The 26,787-nt window shown below is 39.4% G+C and overlaps 1 protein-coding gene across 4 annotated transcripts in view; it reads left to right on the top strand.

Moving 5' to 3' along the window:
• UVRAG (UV radiation resistance associated) overlaps nt 1–26,787 on the top strand; it is a 97,968-nt gene that overhangs the window by 32,093 nt on the left and 39,088 nt on the right. For all 4 annotated transcript variants that reach the window (XM_075140350.1, XM_075140349.1, XM_075140351.1 and 1 more), the window contains 6 exons: nt 9,836–9,941; nt 12,250–12,376; nt 13,336–13,420; nt 13,901–13,988; nt 14,567–14,627; nt 16,727–16,892. In XM_075140350.1, coding sequence (XP_074996451.1) covers nt 9,836–9,941; nt 12,250–12,376; nt 13,336–13,420; nt 13,901–13,988; nt 14,567–14,627; nt 16,727–16,892 — 633 coding nt within the window. The remainder of the gene's footprint in view (nt 1–9,835; nt 9,942–12,249; nt 12,377–13,335; nt 13,421–13,900; nt 13,989–14,566; nt 14,628–16,726; nt 16,893–26,787) is intronic.

Raw genomic sequence — 26,787 nt, 5'->3', positions numbered from 1 at the left:
AGTTTTGCTTCTTATTTTTTTATCTCTCCAGTCAAAACCGCTTTCTCTCTGGTTTAGCCATTCCTTCAGCAGATGGGATGGCATGTTTGTGCTATTTAGCCAGCCAGTTAGGGCAAATTGAAAACATTCTGGTTGTATTTTTGTTTAAAAATCTATTGTTTTTTAACAACAACAACAACAAAATCTGGTATCGGTACAGTTTGAGTGCTGGAGATGAGTAAAAGACCAGCTCCAGGCAACTGCTGTAATATTGCTAATATCTAATCTGGCTGAAGTTGATTTAAATAATACTGCTAGGTGTTACTAGCCACATGCGCATCTGATCTAGTGGATTAAATCTTGAGAACTAGAGCAACTCCAGAGACCACACAGGCTGTGCCTTCATTAAAAAGAACAGGTTCTCGCAGTTCTGGTGATAAGCAAATAAATCTGGCTGCAGCGCCCTGGACAAGTAAACATGACTTTTCGAACCAAATTATAGCACTAAGCGAACAATTTCCCTGTATTTGACATCACAGCAATGATGGCCCAGGTTCAGTGACTTTAAATGGTCCAAGATTGCCAGTGATAAGGCACTGCTGTGAGGAGGACCAGAGCTCAACTTCTGAACTAATTACTACTTTCTAGGTGAGGGGCTCAAAGAAACTTGCGGTGCACTGTTGAACATTGGGCATGTTGATACATGACAAATAGAAATATAAGTTACTAGAAACTGTTTTAAGTCCCAGTGCCTTAAGTATGCCTGTCTCCTTCAGATTTCATAATTTGTCATAGGCCAGGGGTATGCTTCAAGTGACAGGCTTTGTTTCAGGATTTGCCATTTTTAATATAACTGTTTATTTAAAGAAGAGTGCATGTCTTCTCACTGAAGAGATGTTATTTAAGAATACAAATGTAGGTAGTGTTTGTCTGCAGTCTGAAACTTTGAGAGGGTGGTAAAATCAACTCTCTTAAGTGACCAAGACTAAAACATGGGGACACGATATAAAATCAGCTTTTGTTTAACTCTGCCTATCTTAGGAAAGAAGCTTTTTAACAGATACGTTGTTTGTGTGTTTAAATTCTTCCATCTTTATTAGCAGTCTTATTGAATGAACAGAACTTAAACAAGTTGATCTCTGAAACTAGAAATAGAGACAAAAGTACGCAGTCAACATAAGCAGCTGTAGTGTTGAAAAACTCATTAGTAGCTCAGAGTAGTTTCTCTGAGACTACAGAGTCAGTGGAATTGCAGGTGCCAAATGTAGTAACTGCCTTTGGGCAGCTATTTTTAAAACATGGAAATTATGCTAAACTTGAAGCTGTTTTTCATAAGCTCTCTGAGTGGGGAATGATGGAGTGAGCAAGGTCTTCATGGGCTTGAACCGCTTTGTGCTAAGCGGTATCTCAGGGGTACATTGACCTTTTACAGCTAAGGAGAAGCACAAGACAAGTCAGTCTTGAATAATGTCAGAGTGCCCCAACTTGACAGGCAGTAGCTCAGTCAGGCTTTGCTATTGTATAGTTGCTATAAGCAGCAATTCCAAACTTTAGGCTTCCAAATGTTTGGTGGGGTGAAAAGGAGGGAAAGCAGGAAGAAAACACGCTATCAGCTGCTCTCTGACTTTGGAGGGTTGTACAGCATCTAATAACAACCCCAGAGGTGGGCCACACAAAGCTGTACTGTCTTCTGAACTTCCCTGAAGTTCCTCTACTTCCACCCTCATCTCCGTGAAAGAAGTGAACCCAGTGGAGCTGTGCGGTAAGCAGGGTTCAGTCTCTAGCCTCTGCAGTTCAGACTGCATGGAAACAGAGAGTTGCTCTTTGCTTCCCTCTTCCCTTTAGGATGCTGGTAGATGCATATTTAGACATAAGGGGAGGTACGAAACATTTTTTTTCATTTTAAAATATGCACTGACAGTTAAGTCTTTTGTTTCTAGCTTTTTCCTTTGCTGCTCTTTCCTCAGAGAAGCATTCCAACTCATAGCCGTGACGAAAGCCTTTCTAAATGTTGTCGTTATGGATGTTCATGCAGTAGGAACAGTGTCACATTCTGAGAAGGTGGCGAGTGCATGGCAAGAAAAGGCTGTCGCTAATAGCCTGATGCTCTTGCGGTGCCTTGTTCTAGCTTTTCTTGTGAGTATCTTAGCCATCAAATTGCTGGCTCATGTTGCAGACTTTCAGACTTTAATGTTGCTACTGCTGCTGCCATCACCCCCTCCCAGCAGATGTGGAAATACACCGTCTCCACTGTGGAATGGGTAGTAGGATTCTTCTTAGCCTGACTTGTGCTCTTAAATCAGTAAGTTCCTCTGCTAAAACTTCCCTTTGCTAGTGATAAGTGTGGTTGTTTTTCTGTGATGGTCGAGCTTGATGTTTCTAACTAGGAAAGATTTCCACCTGGAAGACTTGGCTCTCCGTACTGTATAGGCAGCCAAGGGGAGGCAGGCATCCCCTTGGCTTTGGACATGAAAACCCAGGTGGCCCAAGGCCAGCATAAATAAATATGAACTGTAATCGGACCTCTTGGGTGCCCCTGTATACTTTAATAAGCTGTACTGAAGTGGACGAACAGTATAACAAGTGTCATCTCTTTTGGCCTAAAAACCATGTGGGTTGGAATTGTGGGGTGGTGTCTTCCTGGGAAGTAGCAATGGAGATGGAAACTGGGATCTGAATTTTTTTGAGAGGTTCCTCAGGGATTTTGATGTGTGGAATCAGACTTTCAGACAAATCTGTTCCCAGGCATTTTAGTTGTGTGGTACTAAGGTATATAGAAATGAGGCTAATCCGTCATCAGAAGAATCAATTTACAAGACTGACTTTTGCCAAAATCTGCAGAAGAGAGCAGCATGGGTCATAGCAAGTTGAAACAGTCCATGAAGCATAAGAGAGGTGGGTTTTTTTGTATTTTAACTTAACCGCAGGGTTAGTAGTCATCTGCTGCTGCTGCTCTTATCTTCAGCTCTCCTAATATGCCGTGTGAAATTAAAACACCCCTACAGTGGCAGATTTTTAGTGTAAGCATGATAGGCATGTTGCTAGCTCTTAATCAAATTCAGTTTCAGAGCACTGTTTAGGAGAGAGATTACACAGAGCTGTGCAGAATTTCAAAAATAGCTTTATTCTTCTTTATTTGTGATGCCATGTAAAAGACCATATCGATGAAGCAATGTTCAATTAGATTCGAAATCATAACCCAGTCCTCCTTTTTCTGGCTTTATTAGAGTTGATGAAAAACAGAGCATGTCACTTAACTGAATAATTTTCTAACAGATACCTGGAAGTGTTTAAGAGGGAGGATTTTGTCAACAATGGCATTGGGACTCTTCTTTATTTTTGTTACGGCTTTGTCCTGGATATGGCCATAAGAACGGTGCAGCTAATTGCTTTATTTTTCAGCCTGGGCAAAGATTTCAGTGAATGCAGTCATATCTCCAAAATGCTCAGAAATACCTAACCCACATCAGGGGAAGTCAATACTGCATTTTAACTGAGAACAAATACAATGGATTAAAGATCTCGCATTGGGGAAAATGCTCTAATCTCTTTGATAATTAAAAACAGGGTAAGGTGGGGAATGCACCTATGACTGAGAAGCTGCAGAATACTCCTGTGAGTGTCAGGACCATCCCTTTGTCTGGTGGGAGATCTCGCTTCTCTACTTCAGCTGCAGAATTCTACTTCTTTTGGAAGTAAACTTTGATTTGAGTTTGGGAATGGCTTCCAGGAAAAAGCGTAGTAGTATGCACTTGAAAAAATGAGTCACCTGAATATTCACTGGTGTTTCTCCTCCTTCTCCCTCCAGTGGGTAAGAACTATGCTCAGTTGTCACAAGCACGTTATCAGCTGTGTGGACTGCGATTGGAAGAATACAGTGAACAGGCGGCTGTTTCCCTTTTTGGGTGGAGCCTGTGACCCATTCAACCTGAATTCATGCACCTTCCTTTTCAGTTGTGCAGTGAACTCCAGTCTTAGCCTCGCTCACTGTCTCAGAGCAAGAATTGAATCTTATATTAAGATTTGTTGGCAAGTTACACGTCAGCGAAAGGCTGTTGGATTCTGTCAGTGTCACTGTCCTGTCCTGGTAGGAGTTGTCTTTACGAATTTATGCCCTTCAGAAATTTGTATTTGCATATAATTTATCTTTCTGCTATATACAACATCTTGAATGTGATTCTCTCTGTTGCCCTGGCAGCAAGGTTTCTGTAATCACAAACTGATAAGCACCAGCATAAAGAACAAAAAAACCCCAACCTTCCTCTGTAATTTGCCACAAATACATTTGTTCTTTGAATAAAAAAATCAAGCCGTAAATCCACCCCAATGCTGGAGTGAAATCTATGAATTGAAATAAGAGGTCTAGAGACATCTCAGGTTTTGTGACTTCGTTTCTGGAAAAAATTGTTTGTGCTTCACGTTAAGGCTCTCCTCTTCCGTTAATGCCCCGTGTGTATTGAAGGTGATATATATACTAGCTAGCTCCTTTAAACGTTCCTTACGCTGGAGGCCAGCACCTCCCCTGCTGCCAGTCTGATAGACATATTTTTTCCTTTTCTTCTCCATTTGCAAATAGCTCAAAGCATCCAGTGTTGCAGTGTCCACATGGACTTGATTATTCAGAAACTTAATTTGAGTCTTACACGTGTAAGTCAATTCAAAACTGCTTGAAAGAATGATGGAAAGTATCTGTGCTTCAACAGCACTGTCTTGTTTGAGTTTCTTACAGCTCTGGCTCTTGTAGAGGTTTAATGCCATAAATGAACAAGTCAGACTCGCATTTTATTCTCTTCTTACTCCCTACCGTCTTCTCTCGCCTTACATCTGCTTTTGACAAATTGTAGGTATAGGTTTCCGAGGAAATTGGGAAAGGGAGTATATGATTATAAATTAGAAAAATTTTTCTTGTGGGAAAGCAGATGTAGCAAATGATGGTTTAAGGGGCTATGTAAAAAATATGTTATAGCTGGCTGGCACTCTCCATAATCTAATTTCTGGACTGATAGAAAGAAGTGTGCATTCCATTTTTTGTATTCTTGGATTTTTTTGTTTCTTTAATAGTAGGTTTGGGTATTTTACTTCCAGGATCCTACACCTCACTTATTGCCAGAAGTGTTCTGTTCTATTTTCTAAATCCCTGGTAGTAATTCTCAGTTTAAATTTAGTCTCATTGTAAACTAAGGTTGTTCTGGCAAACAAGACCATAGGCATTTATTTCTCTTGTGAGAAGTAGCTGTAATATGTGACCGCTGTAATTAATTGATGTATTTATGGCTTAAAACTCTGTACATGAAAAATCCAGATGTGTCTGATAGAAGCAAATAGATATTTGGAGTGCACGATAGAACTACAAAATCATGTATCAAATGTCTAATAAAGTTGAGACTCTTTCTTTCATTAATGTAAATATAAGCATATGTAGCTTAATAGGCACAACTGTCGCTATGCTCCAGCTTTCATTTTTTTAAAGATTGCAGTCAGGAATGAACTTGCTATATAAACTAGTAAATCACTAGACTAATTCATGACCAAGAGGGATATCTCAGTTGCAGGATACTGCAATGTGTCTTAAAGAAAAGTACTTCAGCTGAACCTTCAAACATTGCCTCAAACTTACTGCAAGCTGAAAGAGAGCAAATGTGTTGTTACAGCACATTCCCGAGTTGTAAAGTCAAGTTATGTTGGACCACTACATTGTGCAGCCTTTGGGATGTCAGGAAAACTGTTTGATATAGCAAACAAGACAAGGACGTTATTGCAAAGAAATCCTATAATGGTGAAAAAGTCCAAAACTTGGCAATTTTTTTTTTTTCCTCCAAGTCAGTACCCACGTTGAATTGATGGGCAGAACATTGTATGCTAGAATTGTTTCAAATCTTACAGCCAAGGTAGAAAGTAGGGTTTTTTGGGGGAGAAGAGGAAACAATTTATTTCAGACTGGAAAAGCCTTGAAGAAATACCCCAAATAGCCCCTATTTCAGCAACTTGGGAACTAGCAAGTGAAGAGGAGAGAAGTTGAAGTTTTGCCTGCTGGTTCTTCCTAGATCGATCAGGGATGCAGCTTACAATACATGGCTAATGTTTTTGTGTCTATCCCACTGTCTTTTAAACTTCCAAAGGAAGGGAGAGTATTTTGTTTCCTCTTAGTCTCCCCCATCTCGAAGCAGGTGGATACAAGAATGGAAGCAGAACAACAGCTTCATGGATCTCCACCTCCAAACTAGATTAGGGTGGTGAGGAATTTTAATGTCTGCTTTGCTTTTCAGTTCTTCCCCAGGCAGCAGCGTGCAACTCACCTGATGTTGGACAATTGCACAGCAGCGCTCAGAGCCCCAAGCAGCAGCAGTAAATCTGTCACACTTAACGTTCGTATTACTCCGCTGCTGGCTGACAATGGCTGTGGGCTGCTGCAGAGGCACCAGCACAGCCTGCAGACCAGACACAGGATGACGACACTGCTGGCTAAGCTATCTCTTTAAAAAGACTTGAGTTTCTGCTGTAACTGGCTTGGCTTTCCTGACTGCTGAAGGAAATTTGGTAGCAGGCCAGTGGCTTCTTGAAGCCCTGAATTAGCTCTTAAAGTGCAATGGAAGTGCTAATTTTAATAATAAATAATAAAAAACCTTCTTGAACAATCTTGGAAGAATCCTGCATTGGCTGATAGCACGTAGATTATGCCATCTGTTGGCTCATCGTTGACAATTCCTAAACCAAGCCGGGCTGTACTCAAAGCACAGACTGTGCTAAGTTTAGGCTGTAGCGTCGGACTTGCATTCAGACTAGAAATGGAAACAATATGCGGTCAATTAGCGTTGAAGTTTCTCTCCATTCATTATATATAAATTTTAATCCAGATTTATGGCCTCAACTTGCTGATCTCCATTCATTGGTGCAATCATAATTGCCTCCACCGAAGTCTGTCTTGTGCATGCAGAAATGATGGACAAAATTTCCATGCTGATGTTCTTATGGCTTAGTTCGTATTCCCATTGTTGGATGACCAAAGGTTTCCATGTGGGTGCAGTGGGGGCTTTTTTGGCTGGGGAAAGGAGATTTCTGTTGATAGTTGCTGCTTTTGTGATGTGAAGTCCCCGAAATTTTCATCTTGGAAGGCTTGACTTCGGATGTGGTCATGATCTTACTGTTACCATTTTAAAGTTCTCGGAACAACAGTGAACATACTGGGATTGCAAGAAAGCAAACTTGCTGATACTGGTTGGCTCAATGTAAATGGCACTACTTGGTATCAAGGCAGCCAAGTTTAACTGTAGGGGTTTTTTTAATGTTGCAAGAAATGCCTGGATGATGTTTGCCTTAAAAAGAAAACGGTTTATTATTAAGAACAGACTTTATTGCTGAATTATTCTGTATAGCAGTCTTTATAGGTTGGGAATAACCTTTAGCTATTGAAGAACTGAAGCAGTATCCTAAGGTATGTACTGGTTTGAGAGGTCAGTCTGAATAGATGTTTGTTCCTTATACTTGGACACAGGCAGAAGAACGTGAAGCTGTTATAAAATTTGTAGGTTGTTAGCTGAGTATTACTGTGAGGAACTCGCATGGCAAATGACCCTTCTAACAATTTACCAGTGTCATAAATACTTTTTCAAAGAGTAAAACACTTTTCAGCAGTCAGATTTTGCTACCTACATGGCGTGACACGAAGACTTGTAGAATTTCTTTCTTAATCCCCTAACAGACTAAATCAAGAATGTTCTTCCAGTATAAAATTAAATGAAGACGAGAGAAAGGGAAAGGGAAATGTCACTCTGTTATTACTCTTTACCTGTAAGTTTTAGCTTTGGGTAAGGCTTTCTTATATCTGGAAAGAAAATGTTCCACCATTTTGGAAAGGGACAGGCTGGAAACTGTTGAAGTAGGAAACTTAGACCGTGCTGTGCGATGTGACAGTAGAGATCTAAATGACATTCAGGATGGTCAGCAAACCTTGGCTTTGACCTGCGTAACCATATGTTACTTAGCCAGCAGCCTCAAGATGTATTCAGGAAGGTGGGAGGTATAAGTAGTAACTCCCACTAGGAAATAAGTGTTTCCAGGAGGTCTCAGTACTCCATTAGGGATGTGAGACTGAGCCCTGGGGTGACCCAGCACCCAGCGCGGTTGGCCTCAGCAGCCTTCTTCCACCCCCAGCAGCCTTCAGCAGCCGGCAGAGCCATGCTTCTTGATGTATGATTTAGATGGGATACAGCTACCCGCAAAAAGCGCCTAGGCTGCGTGTGTTACAAGCAGTCCGAGGCGCTCTAAAGAAACCAGAGGAATCACTTAGATTTTTGTTGGAAATTATACTGTTACAAAGAGTGCCATTTAGGAGAAGCAACAGTGTGAAGGAACTAAAGGTGTCTGATGACTTAAATGTGTTCACTTAAAGTTATAACATATAAAAGTCCTAAATCGCAATGACCTTGTTTAATATTACTAGCACTGCTTGTTCCCTGTTGTCCATGTATAATCTCCTCTCCGTGTATTTGTTTGCTGGGCTAGGTACTGTCCTCACACCAGTTAACCAATAAGTAACGTGTGCTGTTGAGCTGAGATGGGATGCTGAGGGGAGATGGCGTGAGGAGGAGTAATGCTTTGAGGTTACACATACTTGAAGCATGTAGCCTGGTTATCTTGGTCTAGCTGCATACAGACCATTAAAAACCGTTAGCCAAGAACTTTAAATAGCAATGCCTCAATTGTTTATAAATCTGGAAGAGATTAGAGAATGCAAAAGGAAGGAGCTGAGCAGCCTCTTCTATGTGCTCTAGTGCTTTGGTCGTTGGCTCACAGCACATTCATAGCCTTGCTTTAGTAAAATTAAGCATTCCTATGAAGAGGCAGAGATTTTTAATTTTGGTGAAATGGAGATGATCATTAAAACATGCATTGAAGCAAGCTTGGTCTTTTTGTTATGTTTTCCTGGCCAAGCGCTAATGTCATACAGTAGGTTATCTGACCGCATTTTTGCTGTTCCAACTAGACCTTAGTTGAGTTAGGTGTTTACCCCAGCAGCAAGGCTGCCTGAAGAATATCCTTACAAAAGGAGAAGCCATTAGTAGTGAAACTATGAATGGGAAAAGTAAGCCTGGGGGTGCATGCCTTAGAAGACATAGTCTATGACTGCAGACCGACTCTAATTTTTTTCTAATACGTGTGTTAATTTCCACTCTACGTTAATTCTAAGAAAGATGTTAATGCCTGTCTTAGACCTGTTTTTGCCATTGCTTTCCTCTGCCTGATTTTTCTTCCAATAAATATGGCAAATAATCAGTTTTCCCCTCTTCACCCTGAAACCAGGGCTAATGATCAGAAACACATCACCATCATCATTTTCACGCTTCAAATGTGATTCAGTTAAGAAACCCATGTTTGTGTAACAGAAGAGCCCAGAGAATATTTGGAGATACTAAAGGGTGGTTTGTGGTCTTGGCCTGGGTAGCTGTGTGTTTTCTAAAGGATACTTGCACTTCTTAAAGCTGGCCTATGTTAACAGTGCTCACGGTAACTGTCGTGTGTGTATCTGTCTTGATGTTAACGGTGTTATGACTTAATGGTTACATGAGATCCCTATAATTACCTGCTCTTTCACCTGCAGCTTTGCTTAGGTGTCTACTGAATTTAACAAATGAAGAGGACATTTGATACTTGATCGAATTTAGAGACTTGCTGGTTTGCTTTGGACGCTCATTTATAAACTGTGCAAGTTATGATTCCTCTCCTAATGTTTAATTTCAAAATAGAAGCTGGCAATCTGAATCCGTATTATCTCTGCTGGTTTTGAGACGGCTGATGCGTTCATCGTTAGGACATGTGTGGGGAGCCTTTAGTACAGCTGTAACTTCTCTTCTTACAGGCTTCACAGAGCCCAGTGTGCAATTAAACAGACTCAGGTAACTGTTCAGAAAATAGGAAGGGAGATTGAAGAAAAGCTGAGATGTACATCTACAAGCAACGAACTGGTAAGTCTGACTATTTCAAACGTTATTCTACAGGCTTGCTGAAGCATCTGGCTGATGTGTTGACCATAAGCTTTTTTTTTTTTTCACGCTTGAACTTGAAATCTTTATTTAAACCTGTCATTTCAAATGGGAACTCATCTGAGAAGTGTAATGTAATGGATTTTAGATTTGTGTGTTACTCAGATGGATTGATAGATTGCTTATTCTATTTTTAGGATCCTTTATTTTGTATAATTGTTTTTATACTATAAAAGCATAAACACTTCACAGTGCGTGAGAGAGTTTTATCAGAAAAAACAAACTTTTAATGATTCAGATAAATCTTGACAGGAACCTGTGGTGGATTTAGAGTGGGGTGAGTCTACTGGCTGTACCTTTGTGCACCCTGCTCCCTTTGGGTGAATAGAATTAGTGCAAAAGCTGTCACTCAAGTGACACATTCATTTTAAGCAGGAATTGTATTAGATCTTGCAATAGCTTTTGACAGTTTGTTTTGCCTGTCCTCTTCCCCTCTCCAAAAAAGTGCACTGGCACTAGTTTCTACTTTCTGCCCAGAAAGGCTGAGCTCAGTTCAAAGCAGTGAATTGACAGAACAAGAGTGGCTTGTGGTGACTTCGTTATCTTGGTACTCACTGGCACGTGTCTGGTGCCTTGTGTAGGAAAGGGCAAACTTGTGATGTGAAGTTACTTTATTACTTTAAGGTAGATTCTGGGTTGAGAGTACTCAGCTAACTTCCAAAAGTGTTTAAGGGTTTGACAAAATGGAAAAATGGGAGTTTGTTTACCCACTCTAATTACAGGCTTGCATTGTAGGCAAAGAAGCAAAGTCATCAGCTCCCTTAAGGGGCATTTAACATCTCTTGCGAGTGACTCCAACGTAGAGCTTCTTTGCCTTCTGCTGGTATCTTGGCTGTTAAAAGGTGTTTAACCATCTTTTTTTCAGTCATGGATATCCTTGTCCTCCTATGCAAAAGCTTTTCCTTTATAAATGTGTGTGAGCAAATCTATTTGAAGAACATTACAACCAAAAATGACAATGATAGTATACGTGATGCAACTTCTTAGCAACCATGGTCTATGGTATAAGAAAATTATAACCTATTTTTCTTTTCCTTTGTTTAACAGTGGAAACTCTTGTTAGGCTTCCATTCCCCTAGTGTGAACTATAGTTTCATTCCTTAATATTGAGTCACGTTTCCTGCTGGAGTCTTGAACCAGAACGCTGGGCATACATGTGTAATTGAAGCAAATATGAAGTGGAGGGGAGAGTTCAGCAAGAGCTGACTTTTTCAGGCAGCTAGTGTTGGAGTAGCATTATCTCCATTAACTGCTTGAAAAAGTGAAAGCTGGCTGAGTTACACCAAGTGACAGTATCTGTAGTACTTACAGAAGACTTGCTCACAAGTACGCCCGACTGCCCCTTCAGGTTTTGAACTCTGTGCAGGGCTATGACTGGACCGAAGGGATGCAACTTCTCTCTTCCATTTTGAATCTGTCTTCAGTTATTCTCAGCAGGTATCTATTAAACGTGGTAAATATTCCTTCCTTAAAACAAAAACCCACTTATAATAGAAAATTCTGCTTCAGTATGCATATGGCAGCACAATTTCTTAGTGGAGACAGTGCATCAAAGAAAAAAACAGATTCTTTTTAAACACAGGGATAGATTTAGAGTACATACCGGACAAATCCTAAAACTTTTAAAGAAGGAATCCTTCAAATACAATTGTGTGTAATGACGTAACCTGCTCCCTGCTGTGTGTTCTTTGCTTTAGTATCCTTTTTTTTTTGTCTCATCGCCCTCATTGAAGTTGGGAATTGGATCTAATAGTGCAGCTCAGACATCTCCAACCTTTTTCCAGCTCCCTGCCTCAACTTAGTATAGACTCCTCATTGCTCATCTTCCCGCTTGTTGCTGAACCCTTCGCCAGAGAATTAGTGCTCGTCGTGCCGCTAGCGCTCTGCTCTTAGTCTCTATGTACTTGTCCTGCGGAAGCTTCTTCCCACCTCTCCTTCCCCTCTTAATTTCTGCCCTGGGCCAAGCTGCATCAGTGAGCACAGGCGAGGAAATGCATCCCACAGGAGGAACAAGCAGTGTGGGACACAGCTGAGTTTCTCTCCTTCCAGAGGAGCAAAATGATTAGGGTCTTTGCTAATCTATTGCCTGTCGTAATCTATGAGCTCAGCCGTTAGGACAAGACTAGTGTTTGCCAGACTTTTTCCCTTCCTCCTATCACCCCTTTTATGGAACTGCCTGTGTGCAGAAAAACTTACAATTTTTTTTTTAAATCTATTTTTCTTCCAATAGAAAAAGGAGAGTGAATGTTTACAGTTGAAGATCCTGGTGCTACGTAATGAACTGGAGAGGCAGAAGAAGGCCCTTGGTCAAGAAGTAGCCTTGTTGCATAAAGAGAAAAATACTTTGCATGACAGAGGTAAGTGTAGAATCGTTACTGCTTTGTTGCAGATAGTCATAATCTGCTGATCAGAAGAGTAGTAGCCTCGCTAATGATCATGGTGACCAAAATGAAGGTGATGTTTTGTTTTTTTGGTCTGGCTCTAATGTTTGTGCTTTTTTTAATCTGAAGTTTGCAGCCAGATATAATCTCTTCACCACCTGTGTTATACTGAATTCTGGACAGCAGTTTCTGGTATCCTGTCTCTAAATAACTTCTTACTATGATACCTCTCTAAAGCAATCTTAAATCTGTGCTTAATTAAAATTTTATGAGAAAATCAGAAGAGCTGCACTGTAATGCAGTAAACAGTGGCTTGATGTAGGCACGTTGTAATGTCATGAGGAATGTTACTGTACCTGTGTTTACGATCTCATTTTAAGTGTTAGAAGACAAAAATCTCTCTTAATAGCTTATTACGTAAGTGAAAGGTGAAATGCTCACTTTTCCTGGTGTTTTGTTTTACTGGGAAAGTGTCCTATAATAAAATGCTGTCTCACTGTCTCTCTGGAGCTCACCAGAAACCAAGCTATGTGGATATTTCATCTTGTTGCGGGACCTTTTTTTTTTTTTTTTTAAAATACCTAGTTGAGTCTAAAATAATTAGTCATTACTAAAAATGAGGTTTTTGCCATTTACTTAATTCTGGTTACACAAATATGGAGATGCCTTAACTGAATTACTCCACTGCTGTGGACGTGAGGGAGAAGGAAGCTTTGTTGGTCGTATTTGGCTGGTGGATGGTGTATAGTGCGTGAAGACAGGTATTCCTCCTGCACTGTCATTCCCTAGTTTGGCAGCATAACATGGAAAATGGGCATCTAAGAGTAAGTGGAGGATTATTGCCAACATTTGTGTCAGTATCTACTTTTAAAACTTCAGAGAACTAAGAAAATATTTGATACTATTTTTTTTTCCTGATTCCTCATGTTGTTTAGAAAATGCATTTGAGACTGAATACCAGAAACTTCAAGAGCATAACGAATCCCTGCATGAATTAAGAAAGGAATGCACTGCTAAGAGGTAAAAGGACCTATGCTTTTTCTGCAATTAGAAAGGAAATACAGGCTTTAGAGTAGGCCATTTGAAGTGGGACTCCTGGCACCAATTTCTTCCTGATGTCACCCCAAAACTTCTCTTAATACGTCTCTGCTACAATTTGTAGATATCTAAAGTGATAATTAACAGTGGCAAGTCTAGAAGAGAAGAAAAAGGATGCTTGGTTGCATGTGTAGACTATGATAGGACTTTTAGGTCTGTTTTAGTGTAACACAGCTTTGTAATATTTAATTGTCATCATGAAGATATGCCTATAATATGAGGTACAACCGAAAATGAAAAGTTAGCTTTGTCTTCTGTTTTTTTTTTTTTTTTTGTGGAATTACCTAGCTTTTTTGGGGAGGGGAGGTGATACTTGGGAAGATGCAGAAGGGATACAAGGATTTGATACCTTTACTTAAAGCTTTTGACGAAACTAATGGTTTTGGGATCTCTTTCCCAAAGAGAACTTTTTTTGAAGACAAATGCCCAGCAGACTATTCGATGCAAGCAATTGCTGTCGGAGCTATCCTATATCTACCCTATTGATCTGGTATGTTTTTAATGTTCTAAAAACCTGCTTGATGTGAAGTGAACTTCCTATTTATTACACTGCGAGCAAATATCATATTTTATTTGTGATGAAACTTGCTCTTCACTCATGCTGTTTTTTCCAGCTTTTTCTTGGATTTGGTCCTTAGATTGCAAACCTCACGGGGAGAGGACTTATGCCAGCATCTCTCAAATAGTCTCCACTATAAAAGGAGAATAGCTGTAGCTGTAATTTAATGGATACGTTCCATTTTGTTTATTATATAAAGTAACCCTGACAGTAGGCTAGCTGAACTTTAATGGAGTGCACATAAACAGATGTCAAAATATTGAGCTTTGAAACCTTTTATATAATGAATTGATTAAGATGAAGCTCTTCCTTCTTTAAAAAAGTTGCATTTACTTCTGAATTATATGAAATGCGGACTAAAACACTATGTCAAAGTCACTCTGGGTTTCATTGAATATTTAGTTTTTCTTTACAAAAATGCTTTGTTGTTACCGTATTTTGTGCAGGTTTCTGTTTTGTGGATGTTATTGTTCCATTCTCACTTTCCATTGTTGATTTTAAACTTACAGAATGATCAAAAGGATTACTTTGTTTGTGGAGTCAAGCTTCCTAATTCTGAAGACTTTCAAGGTAGCTGGATATTCTTAATTTAGTTGTTACTGTTGACACTGCTTCTAAACTTCATAAAATTAAGTAAACTGATAGCAATGGCTTAGGGTCCAAGTTTCTGACTGGAAAGGTCTAGCCTAGAAGAAAACTTATACATTATTTATTCCTGCTTCCTAGCTAGTACGAGGGAAGTTACTATTGATTCCTAGGAAAGTACCTCTGTAGTCTAAGACTCAACACTGAACCGCTGGAACAGGTTACCCAGGGAGGCTGTGGAGTCTTCATCCTTGGGGATGCTCAAACCCCAACTGGACACAGTCCTGGGCAACCTGCTGTAGCTGACCCTGTGCTTAGCAGGGGGCTGGGACTACGCAATTTCCAGAGGTGCCTTCCAAACTTAGAGATTCTGGAAAATATTTGTGTCTGACCTAAAATTCCATTGTGGCTACTTTCAGTCCGTAAATCATGATGGGGCAATATGCACGAATCCCCATTCAGTTTGCTGTAGTTGCTTGGTGAGTTTACCAAGTAAATATTTTGCATAAGGAAGATTTTAAAGCTGCCTGACAGTATGGAGTATTTTACAAGTCAGCTTCTACTTTAACTGTCTACAGTCATCCTGTTGCAGAATAAAATATATAATATGCCTGCCTGTATAATGGTTGTACAGGTAACTGCATGCATTCGTCTACAAATGTTTGACATGAATTGGAACTTCATTAAAATCCCCTTGAGAAATTCTTGCTCCCAGTACTTGCTCACTCTGCAAGGCATGTGGTTTCTTGGGCAAAAACCTCAATCGTCTAACTCTTTAAAGCCGTCCCATAGGTATTAACTTGTGCTAACAACATGTATATTGGAGGCTAGAATAATGGAGGAATAAACTTCAAAACAAATTTGTCAGTATGACGAAAATCAGTCTATTGCTTTGTTTTTCTGATTGTACTAAATATGGTAATGAACTCAGCTTGGTAATTCTTGAGAAATCAGTGGCATGCATCTTTTGTCGCATTTTCAGTTTACAGGTATTAATTCCTTACAAAAAAATTGCTAATTCTTTATCAAAGTCTCTCGAAATACTGTGTTATGAGGAAGAAGTACTAAGCATTCAACTTTGTGAAATATGCAGTTAAATTTGAAAACCAGCTATCTGACATGTATCTTACTTCAGACTCTTAGTACATAATAATATTAGAAAAAAAAAAATTGGGCATCTGAAGGATTAAAAAAAAATCATTCCTTAAAAAGCCAGTTTTGCTGCAAACATTGAACACTTTTTACAAAATCCTTTTTGAAAGGGGTGTAACTTTTAAATCTATATATCATGTCATGTTCTAATGGAGCTCAGTATGATTTCATAGTTGTCATTGAACATCGTTACAAGTTTTCTTAGAAGATCCTCTGTTGAGTTGATTTGTGCCTCAGAAGGGATGAGTGTCATGTTGTTTGTATTGGTGTGTTCACTTACAAAGAAGAAAAATAGAGAAAACAGAAAGGAAAAGCCCTTACATGGCTAAAGGATGTAATTTGAACCGCAAGACCTGTGTGTATTCCTGGCAGGTGAAGCTTTAAGACTGAAACCTTAAATGTCAAATTGAAAACGATGCTTTAAAACAATGGGTTAATCTAAGTTCTTCTAGTTATTGGCAGAGAACAGAGTTCATACCCTGGGGTCGGTGTCTCTCCAACTGATCTCACTAATGAATAAAGTTACGGAGGAATGCAGCTTTTCCCTGACCCCGGTCATACATGTCAGCTACATCTAGAGAAATATAGAAAGTTTAAGACTTGAATTTTGTCTTGGGAATTTTGTTTCACTTTTCCCATTTCTTCTTTACCCTCCCCCCCGCAACCAAATGTTGAGAAGAGTAACTTTTAGTTTTGAAAGTGTAAAATTGGAAGGAGAAGAGGCCATCACCCATTTTACATTGCCCTTTAATAGTGAACTGTAAACAATTGTAAAGCAGTCTAAATTTATTTCAGACTTGCATCTATTCTTAAGTTATAACTTCTGATAGCTTCATTAATTATGTCATTCCCTAAGCAAGAAGGATGAACTTGTGCTGAGCCTGAAGTGAGATCCAATTAATTAAATAATGGAATTTTTTTGTTATTGACAGCAAAAGATGACGGAAGCATTGCTGTTGCCCTGGGCTACACCGCTCACTTGGTTTCAATGATATCCTACTTCTTACAAGTGCCACTCAGGTATCCTATAATTCACAAGGGCTCCCGGTCTACAATCAAAGATAATATCAATGACAAACTGACGGAGAAAGAGCGAGAGTAAGTATGTCGTAAATATGCTTATGTACTTTCTCCAAAACAACCAAAAAACACCTTCAACAGTTTTGGGTAGTCTGTAGAGACACAGAGTTTGAAGTTATTTGTTCCTGCTTTCAGTAGCCATGGGACAGTTGTTTGAATTTCTCATGTTGGAGTTCTGGGATCTAACAAGAGTAGCTAAGCCAGGTTTGTCATTCTAGGTCTGTTGGCAGGCATATACCATTGATTAGGCTTCTAATAATGATAGAAAAATTTAAACAGTATGTCTTATAGGTAAGTTTTGCCTACTGATTGGAAAACTTGCTTTTCGTGTTTTGCTACTGGCTATGGGAATAAACTGCAGATAGCAAGTGTAGTTTCACTGAGGAGTTACTGCCAGCGTTGCAGTAGTGGTGGTGATCATGACAAAATAAATAGCTTTCTTAACACAGAGGATTTTAATCAATTGAGAAAGAGCACTGCAAACTGTTATCTACTAAAAATCAACTTAATAGTCAATGAAGAGTTTTTCATCTGTTCTGTCATCATTGTCTTTCAACACATAGCTAGACTATTGTTATTGTTGTGCTACTAGGAAACTATCTTGCTGTCCTTAAATCCACTTTCTGAATGCCTTCTCCTGCATTTTGGCACTTTGCCTATTTTCCCACTGTCTTTGCACCTGTGTGCTCTAATATGGAAATAGTGGCAATTATTGGTTAAGCTTCACTTTGTAGCCTGCAACCAGAGAACTCAAAGGAATGCAACACTGACCAGCTGTGGGAGGTCAGCTGCCCCGCTCTGATCCTGTGCCTCTATGGATGCTGCAAAGTCAGGCTCGGAGCACCAGTAACGTTGTTCTTCCGTATGTAGGTTTGAAAAGGGAGCAAAGAAAATGGCTGAGGGGAAATGAATTTGTGGAAAGTGGCTGTCTCTATCGACACGAAGCCTGTAAAAAACCCTCTTCTTTTCGGAAGTATGCAATCAAAGTATTATAATATTTTAACACTAATTCCTAATAGTCCAAATGAAGATGGAAGGGTCTCATTGTGCATAGTTGACAGTATTGGGATGCTTGCAAGAGTCTGATTTCTCTTTGAAGCTCAGTCCGTCTTGGCAGGACAGCAGAGGTAACTTGCCTTAAGAGTTAAACTCACTGAGGTCTTCCTGTTTTGACACAATAAAATATGACTATATAATTATGTCTTGCAAATTAATTTTGATACCATTTTAATAACTTGTCCAAACACTTTCTGGGTAACTTAATAGACCATTAATCTGTTTTGCTTCAGTTTAGTTTTCTAAGCATATGATCATACTCCTTCCTGTACATCACTTTCAGAAGGGTAGCAAACTAGAACATTTATATCTGGAAAACAAATTTCTGAGGAGTAGAGCTGCCTGTGTGTGGGTGTATAAAGATTAAACCAATTTCCTGTTGTCTGAGACAGATTGGAAGGTTTAGTCCTTCAGGCTATAGCCTTCCAAACCCTCATGACTTAATACTTTATTTCACAACAGATTTCTGAAAAGGAGAAGGTTTAGCTAAGTATATGAATCCCTGTTGGGCCATTTACCTGTGTTCTGCAAGATTTTTTCAGGATTAGCCCCTGCCTGAGATCTTCTCTTCCCAGCTATTGGAGAGTCAATCCTAGAAACTCTCAGAGGACTTTGGTTGCTACAGAAAACCTCAAATGTCTTAACTTGCAGTTTTCTTTCTAAACTAATAGCTCATGTTTCTCACCTGCTCCTAACTGAATTGAACATAGCAATTAACATGCATTATTGAATTTATTTCAGTCACCTGTCCTTCAGCAGCTTTTCAAACTCCAACCTTAACTGTTGAGTAATTACAGTGAGGTTTTCTTTGTACTCAATCTTTACTATAACACATAGCATCATGATTATTGACTAGGTTAAACATTTTACTTGGCTTTGTACTTTTTTTTTGGACTGCAGAGTTGCCCTGAGATCTATATTAAGACCTTCTAAAACTTGTGCATTGGGGGAATAATTGATGTTTTCACTCAAGAGCAATTTCATAAGTACATGTGTTTGTTTTTAATGTTATACTGTATAAATGTGTTACTTCACTTTCAAGTTTCTTTACAGGCTTTTTAAAGCCCTTATAATAAGCTGGTTAAATATTTTGAGAGCTTTCAGCATGTAAGTTACGTTTGGGAAATACTTTATCTGCTTCAGATTTGTTTACTTGGATGATCCAGGTCACTTAAATTTCAAGGCTCTTGTAGAAGTATTCAATTTTGTCTGCTGCAATTGGAACTTAAGGGTGTACAAAAGAAGTAGGAGGCCAGCACTTGTCTGGCCACATTACTGAAGGTAGAATGAGGTATAGAATACCTGCCAGTGGCATACAATATATGGTCAGCTTTGTAATTGTAGACATATTAATGTTTATAATCTATTAAATAAGTGTTTCCTTCTTGTATTCCATAAAATCATTTTGGTACTGCTAAAAAGCTATAAGTTTTCTCCCACAAATCTACTTTTATGACTGTCTGAACCACAAAGCTGAGGCAAGAATATAATTTTCACTAAATATCTCATGAAGGCACTTCTTCAGTGGTCCATTTCAACATCTCCAGAGTGCATCAAGTGTGTAGGAAGAAAGAGTACCAGTCCTCAAAAGTTCTGGAGTCTGAAAGATTTCAAAGCAAATGATGGATATATAACTCCAAAATTTAAGCTACTTAGGACAGCAGCAAGTTCCTCGCTCCAGGGACAAACAAACATGCTTGCTGAATAAACCACCTAAATTCCTTGGCACTGGTCTTGTGGAACTGAAACCTAGCACTTCATCATGTCCTCATAAACATAGTCAGAATGCTGAGATTAAACTATTTATGATATGCTCTGACACTGTCTGTCAAGCCCTGCATTTAATGCTTCTGTTAGTCTGCTCCCAGATTTTTAAATAAAGAATAGCTTCCAGTTTAGAGCAAAATAAGGAGTGTTATGTCTGGAGTGAGACATACTTTGTGAAATTGCCTGTGCTGGTGTTGCTGCTACTGTCATATTCCTTAGCCAGTCTTCACTGCAGTTCTCTTCTTTCAGTGATGGTACAAGCTAAACATCTTGCAAAGTAAATGCCTGCATTTTGCTGGCTGGAAGCTTATTGAATCCTTTGAAACAATATCAGTCTCCTTGTTCGTTTTAAAGTGAGTACAGTAAACCACGCTGATGCCATCTGTTTGGGAGCCTTTTGGCAAATCTGTTAACTCAAAGCTTTGCTCGGTTGCTGCTTTTTATAGCTGAAACTTCACGTGACACGTCTGCAACCTGCCAGTTGAATATTTAAGAATAGAATACTTGTTTCATCAAATCACATTAGACAGCTTGGAAATATGTCTGCTCTTCTAAAAAAAATAACGTTCCTTGGAGTTTAATCACCTTTCCGGTACCCTACATGTGTTTGGACTAGTGAAATCCACATTCAGAGCAATTATTTCTGTTGTATTTTTGCATTCTCATTCATACTGTGTATTTTAAAAGAGTTTTCAAGAACTCTTACTTCCCTGCTAGGTAATTTGGCAACGAGAATGGTTTCAAGAAATAATTTTGTTAACATTGTTTCTTTGTAGTAATAGTAAAGAGAAGTGAAATACTACATGCAGTCTGTTCTGGTGCATGCTACACCTTCTTCCTGCCGAAATGTGTTAAAGGAGGATTAGAAAAATAACAGCAGTAAGAAAGTAATCACCTCAAAGTCATACTTCAGGTTAGGGGAAAAAGAAGAAGGGGTAGAATACATGATCTAAAAAGGTTTTGTATTTAAAAGGCAAAAAGAACATTGTCGTTTTCAAGCATAGCTACTGGAGCACATACAGGCATTTCACAGTTGTTTGATCTCGAAGAGGTGCTATTTTTTTTTTCTTGTGTTGTATGTTTAAATATTGAACTTGTTGCCACCTAATGTTATAAAGGTCAAAAATACATAAAAAGTTTAAAAATAAAATAAAATAATAAAAAAACCAAACAGGCCCTAAACAGTCGTGGAAGAAGCCTGATCTAGTCTGGTGTATTTTTTGTAGGAATATTTGGCGTTAGCTGACATGATAAACTACTGTAAAGGTTTCCTTGGCATTTTACAGTTCATGGAAGGTCTTTTCTTCCACTCAGCTTGACAAATACAGACACCAACAGGAGAAGGATACACAAACAGTTGCAATGCAGTCTTAGACATCTGCATTCAAAGGCATCTGACCTCTTTACAGTTATGTTTTATGATTTTTTTTTTATGTACCTCAGGAACCAGGCATTTGTGTGAAATGGCGTAAGGAGGAGTGAAGTTGAGCACGCTGTGCTTTACCTGTGGCTTAGATATCGGGGACACTTGAAGAATTGAACTAGACCACTTCCATTGCCAGAGCTCTGTCTTGTGACTGAAACCAAGCTTCAGAAGAACTAAATGTTGAGAACAATCAATTTTTGTTTTTCTGGACAAATAGCTTTAGCTGCTTGAATTTCTGTATAAAGTAACAGTATTGAGCAACAGTTGAAGTACTTGTTAGTTTTGAAACAAATCTGTGCCAGCTATCTGCATTTTTCATTTTCGCAGAAATCGCTCTATAGCATAAGAGTGGGAATGGCATTAGTAGCAATGGTAGGTAGTTTCATGATTAGTGTCCGGACTTGCCTAGTTGGAATGACTTCTATTCTGCTTGGTTTTGTAAATTATGCTACTTCTTGTCCTGCCTGAACACCTTCTGCTGTCACTAGGAAATGTCTGTCCGTCGCCCTACTGTGTTCTCGTAGAAAGCAGGATCAAAATGTGCGCTGTGTTTGCAGCTAAAAGTGATAGGTCTGATCCTGAAGTCCTTTTCCAGAAACTCTTTTTGGGATGTGGAGTTATACCTCAAAATTGTCTTTTTCTGGAGCTCAGCTTCATCATTATTGTACACTTGGAGCATGCCAGAAGATTGTAATTATTAGCCATTTTTTTGTCTCGACGTTTACTTTAGGTAGGTGTTCTAGAAGTAGGTTTTCTGAGCCAGGGTTGTGAAGCTCTGCTGGCATCAGACTTTGTCTGGAAACAAAGTCTGAGTATGTCCGACCTCTTATATCACAGAGGCACTGCAGCACTCGAAATAAGCTGTAATTCTCTGGGTGCCAATACCTAAAAGGCCAGTTGCATTTCATTGCCATAGCCCATGTGGGAAGTGCAAAGGTATGAATAATAAAAAACAGGTCGTCTTTCACTTGTAGCGCTTGTAGCAACTGAAGAGCGTGTCAAGCACGACACGCAGCTGCCTTTGTTGGATCATCAGAATACTTCTGGATTCCTTAAGGATGTAAAGCCATGAGTGAGTTTATCCCAATACAGCTTCTGTACAGCTAAAGCCGACAAGTGCAGAGCCAAAGGGCTGCAGCACTGTGTGTGGTCAACGTTAATGTATCTGCGTGGCTTGTTGATTGAGTCCTGAATTCAAACCAGCGGGTTGGTTTACCCCAGTTTGGGATGCTTTTAATTAGTTTAGGGAGCCAAGTTTCAGAGAAGTGGAAAAGTTAAGAGTAAGTGTCCCGGTTTCGGCTGGGATAGGGTTAAATTTTCTTCCTAGTGCTGTGTTTTGGATTTAGTATGAGGAGAATGTTGATAACACACTGATGTTTTCAGTTGTTGCTAAGTGCCCTCCTAGTCCAAGGACAGCTCCCGTGCCTACTGACTGAGCTAGGTACACGAGATGGGAGGAAACATAATCAGGACAGCCAGCCCAGCTGGCTAATGGGGTGTTCCATACCATGTGACGTCATGCTCAGTATATGAAGGGTAGGCGTGATCCAGGAAGTACCCATCGCTACTTGGTTATCGGTCAGCGCGGGTGCTGAGCAATTGCATTGTGCATCACTCATTTTGTATATTCTATCATTATTTATTATTATTGTTTTCCCTTTTCTGTTCTATTAAACTGTCTTTATCTCAACCCACGAGTTTTTCTCACTCCTACCCTTCCGATTCTCTCCCCGTCCCACTGGGGGAGTGAGCGAGCGGCTGCGTGGTGTTTGGCTGCCTGCCAGATTAAACCACGACAGTAAGTTGGGCCAGATGTACTTTTAATCTGCATGTGTTCAAGCAGTTAATTTGATATGTTGGTGGTGTATTTTCAGACATACTCACTTGCACCGACGAAGAAAACTTCCATTATATTGTGTATGGTTCACACAGTGTTAAGTCATGCAGTATGAGTTACTGACAGCCTAAGTTCTGATGTAAAAAGTTTCACTTCTCAGGCCTGTGAGTAAAGCGAAGGTTGTATCAAAGCCCGTTCTGCTACAAGACTGCTTCCAAATTACCTTTCTCGATGTGTTGTCTTTCAATTCTGTTAAGTGTGACAACCTGGATTTGCAAATAAGGAGAGATAAGTGTTGCTGAACAGGCACATGGGTAATTTTGGAGCATTTGGAAACCGCTTGTTGAATGAGCTTAGTCTAAAAGTGGTCTTCACTACTGTGGCCTTGCTCCTGTTTCGAAGAAGGGGAAAATCAGAGTTTCGGCTGTAGTAGACTTACTACAGCTGAAGGTGGTTATTGCTTTGGGCCTGGCAACAGATAAGCCACTTGCAACAAAGCAATCTGAAAAATCATGGCACAAGCAAGTGAAGAATAACTTTTCACTGACATTAACATCTTCCAACTCAATCAAGAAGTCTTCAATCATATTTGGTACTTCGGCTGAGATAATAAAATGGCAGCTTTGGGAAGAAATCTTGGCAAACTTAAATCAGATGGAGGGAGATGGTTTGTTGAGAAATCTAATAGCTGTCAAAGCAAAGTTGATTCTTTGTGGTAGATTGAGTGTGTGTTAAGTGTTCAACTATATTGCTCAAAGAATGCTTTTTGCCATGAACTTATCTTGAACTGTATTTTTACGTTCCACATTCCTGAGGATATTTAGCTAGAATCCAGGGTTATTTTATTCTTGATCACCAAAATAATGCTTTTGCCTTCATTGGGTCAGCAAATATTACTGTGCGTGGATTAAGAATTAGATCAGGTGTTCTTTAATGAATTTAGATATTGTTAATACTATTTCTGGCAACTAGAATCTTTTACATGCTCCTGGCCAGTCTGAGAAAGCAGATTTTGTTTACTGCACTAGATGAGACCACTGACCCCCGACATCTACAGCTGAGAAATGTTTCTGTGAAGACATACTAGTCTTAATTTACTCCCATTGGAACACTATACTCCTGATGAGATTATTTTTCAAAACATTACTTCATTTTTCAGTAAGCAGGGACTTGACCTGTATAACATGTCCTCTAGTTAAAAATGATCCTTCAGTGGCAGGGAGATTTAAAGTTCTGATAGCGAGGTTGTCTGCTCTGTCCTTACAGATAGTCCTTGCGTTGTGATATCCATCACAGCGTGTATGTAGCAAGCCTTGAATTCAAGCTGAAATATGTCACGGAAATGCACAATCTACAAAAAGCCATCAGTGTCGCTTGTTCCGTGGTTTGCTGGCTGTGTTTTTGAGGTGTTTGAAAGCGTTATTTGCTGAACTAGTAGAATGATACCCTCTTACATAAATTGGTGACTGTCTTATCAAGAACTGCCTGATTTTCATAATCTGGGTCTTTGCTTTCTTTTCCTGTATATAGCCTGTACATATTGAAGCTATTGTACATTCTCCAAGAGCAAGGTCACAGCAGTTACACTTCTTAATAGAAAGATGGCAGTACTTCTGCTTTCGATTATCTTCTTGTTGAGCTATTCAGATAGGCATTTTGAAAATACATTTCATAAAGTTAAACTGCCAATATGTCTTCCTTTCCCAGTAAACTAATTATCTTTGTATTGTATAAAGCTTGAATGAGGATATGCTTTCCCTTGGCAGTCTGTATTTTTGTCATCAAGTTTGTTTTACAAGTATAGCTTTTTCTCTCAAGTAGAAACTAAAAACCATATAGTAATCAAATCTGAATTCACTTGTGATTTGTGATTCATATTCATGTCTTAATCTCATCTCTAACAAAGCAAAGTGCACACTTGTAATCCTTTTTTCTGCCTTTTCATTTGATTTCAGCGTTGCTCACCAGGTGGGGATCTTACTTTTTCGTTTAAAACTTTTCCAATCATGCTGATTGTTGGCAGACTAGTTAGCTGTTCTTGGTAGGCTAGTAGTCACCCTAAGGTCAGTTTGTGGCCTCCACCGTCAACTAGTAGCTTGATCTAAAAAGGATCTGAAGTGCTCTGTGTTGTATCTCTATAATTGAGAAGTCTGGTACTGAAGGCAGTTTCATACTATTGCATTTTAGTTGTGTTCCTTCCAACAAGCACTCAGCTGCCTGGGTCTGCTATGTAAGATCTGTGCCAGTCTCTGCTCTGAAGCCGATATAACCGTGGTACAGCTTATCTGAGAAAGAAACAGGTTTTGAAGCTGTGCAGCCAAAGCTTCTTGTGTTTGGTCTTCTGGTGGAGTGCTAAAAGGTTGGAAGCGCTGGATATTTTGGTGCCTGTGCCCCTTTAGCAGCCTCCTTTTCCTAATACTCGATTCGAAGTGTCCTGGGGAATAGTGATTTCAAGTGAGCTGGCTGGACAATGGTAGTCCTTCTCACTTAAAAGCCTTTCAAGGTTTGCTTTATTCTGGTTGAGAAAAGTCCCAGCACTTTTAAATAGCTCAAGCTTTCTTCTCTGGATACAGCATTCCTTTACGATGAGCAAACAGGATGTGGTTAGGTTGGAGGGAAAACACTAGCTCCTTCCTCCCCTGCCTGCCCCCCTCGCAGCCCCCCGAAAGGGGGTGAGGTTGAAATAACTCAAACGTCAGTAAATATTTAAACCTTATTCTTGTACACTCCTCATACTTCAGTCATATCAAGCAAGAACTTGTGACTTTTTCAGGTCATTATCTTATCTGGGTTGGGCTATTTAATTCTTTCTTCGTATAGGGTGTCCTATCCATGGACTTGAGCTTGCAATTCATAATTTTATAAACTGCCCTATTTTTTGGTAGAGCTGTGTGAGGCACAGTTGTTCCCTAGATCTGATGGATGACTCTCTGCTATCACACCAGTGACTGTTACAGTCAGAAACTACATCACTTCTTTATCTGTATAATAGTGAGTAATTGGGTTTCAGCTGCATTCTGCCAAGTCTGCTCTACAGTCATCTCCCCGCAGCCATTCTGCTTATGTCCTTGAAAATAAGAAGTGAAGGAAAAAGCCATGTCAAGTTTGTTCTCTGACAAATTCAGTGGATGCAGTTGGGCAGGAAGTATCAAAGGTACTGCAAATACGGTGATAAGAAAATACAGCGGTATCGGCTTCGTTTAGTCGATGGACTAAGTTTCTGGTCTTCAGCTAACTACTGGATAATTAAGTGTTCTTAAAACATGAATGTCCTTGCTGTTAATTTAGCTTGCAAAGCTACAAATATTAGCAGTCCCTGAACTTTTGTATCCTTTGAAAATTAAGGTTATCTAACACAATTCCAAACTAGATTGGGAATTTTACCTACGTTTACCAAATGGGATGAAATATGCTATTTAAATTGTGTCACACTTCAGCCTGTGGAAAACAGTTAGATGTGATGTGTAAAAATCATTATTTTACTGATTTCTTCCCTAAAGAGCTTTCTGAAGTAGAGATTAAACTTTGAGACTTTAATATAATTTGGGATATGGCAGAAGTCTGAACAGAAGAGAGAATAAAAGATCTAAAACATATGGTGTAATACCAAAGCAGAAGCAGGTGAAAGCAGTTAAAAATGAAGCAATTCCTTAAGCTTTAAAAATAGTTTGTATTAAAGACAGGCGGTTATAGACAATAAAAATTGGCCACCAATATATTGGTACATATGTGATTTTTCTGGATAGGGAGGAGTTCATAAATCACAGAACACAAGAGTAAATGTATTTGGACTTGAATTCATAAGAGATACTTGAGGTCTGAAATAA

The sequence above is a fragment of the Calonectris borealis genome, chromosome 1, assembly GCF_964195595.1.
Source record: "Calonectris borealis chromosome 1, bCalBor7.hap1.2, whole genome shotgun sequence".
NCBI classification, from domain to species: Eukaryota; Metazoa; Chordata; class Aves; order Procellariiformes; family Procellariidae; genus Calonectris; species Calonectris borealis.
Note: the sequence above shows the minus strand (reverse complement) of the source record. Positions and strands in the feature narration are given on the sequence as shown.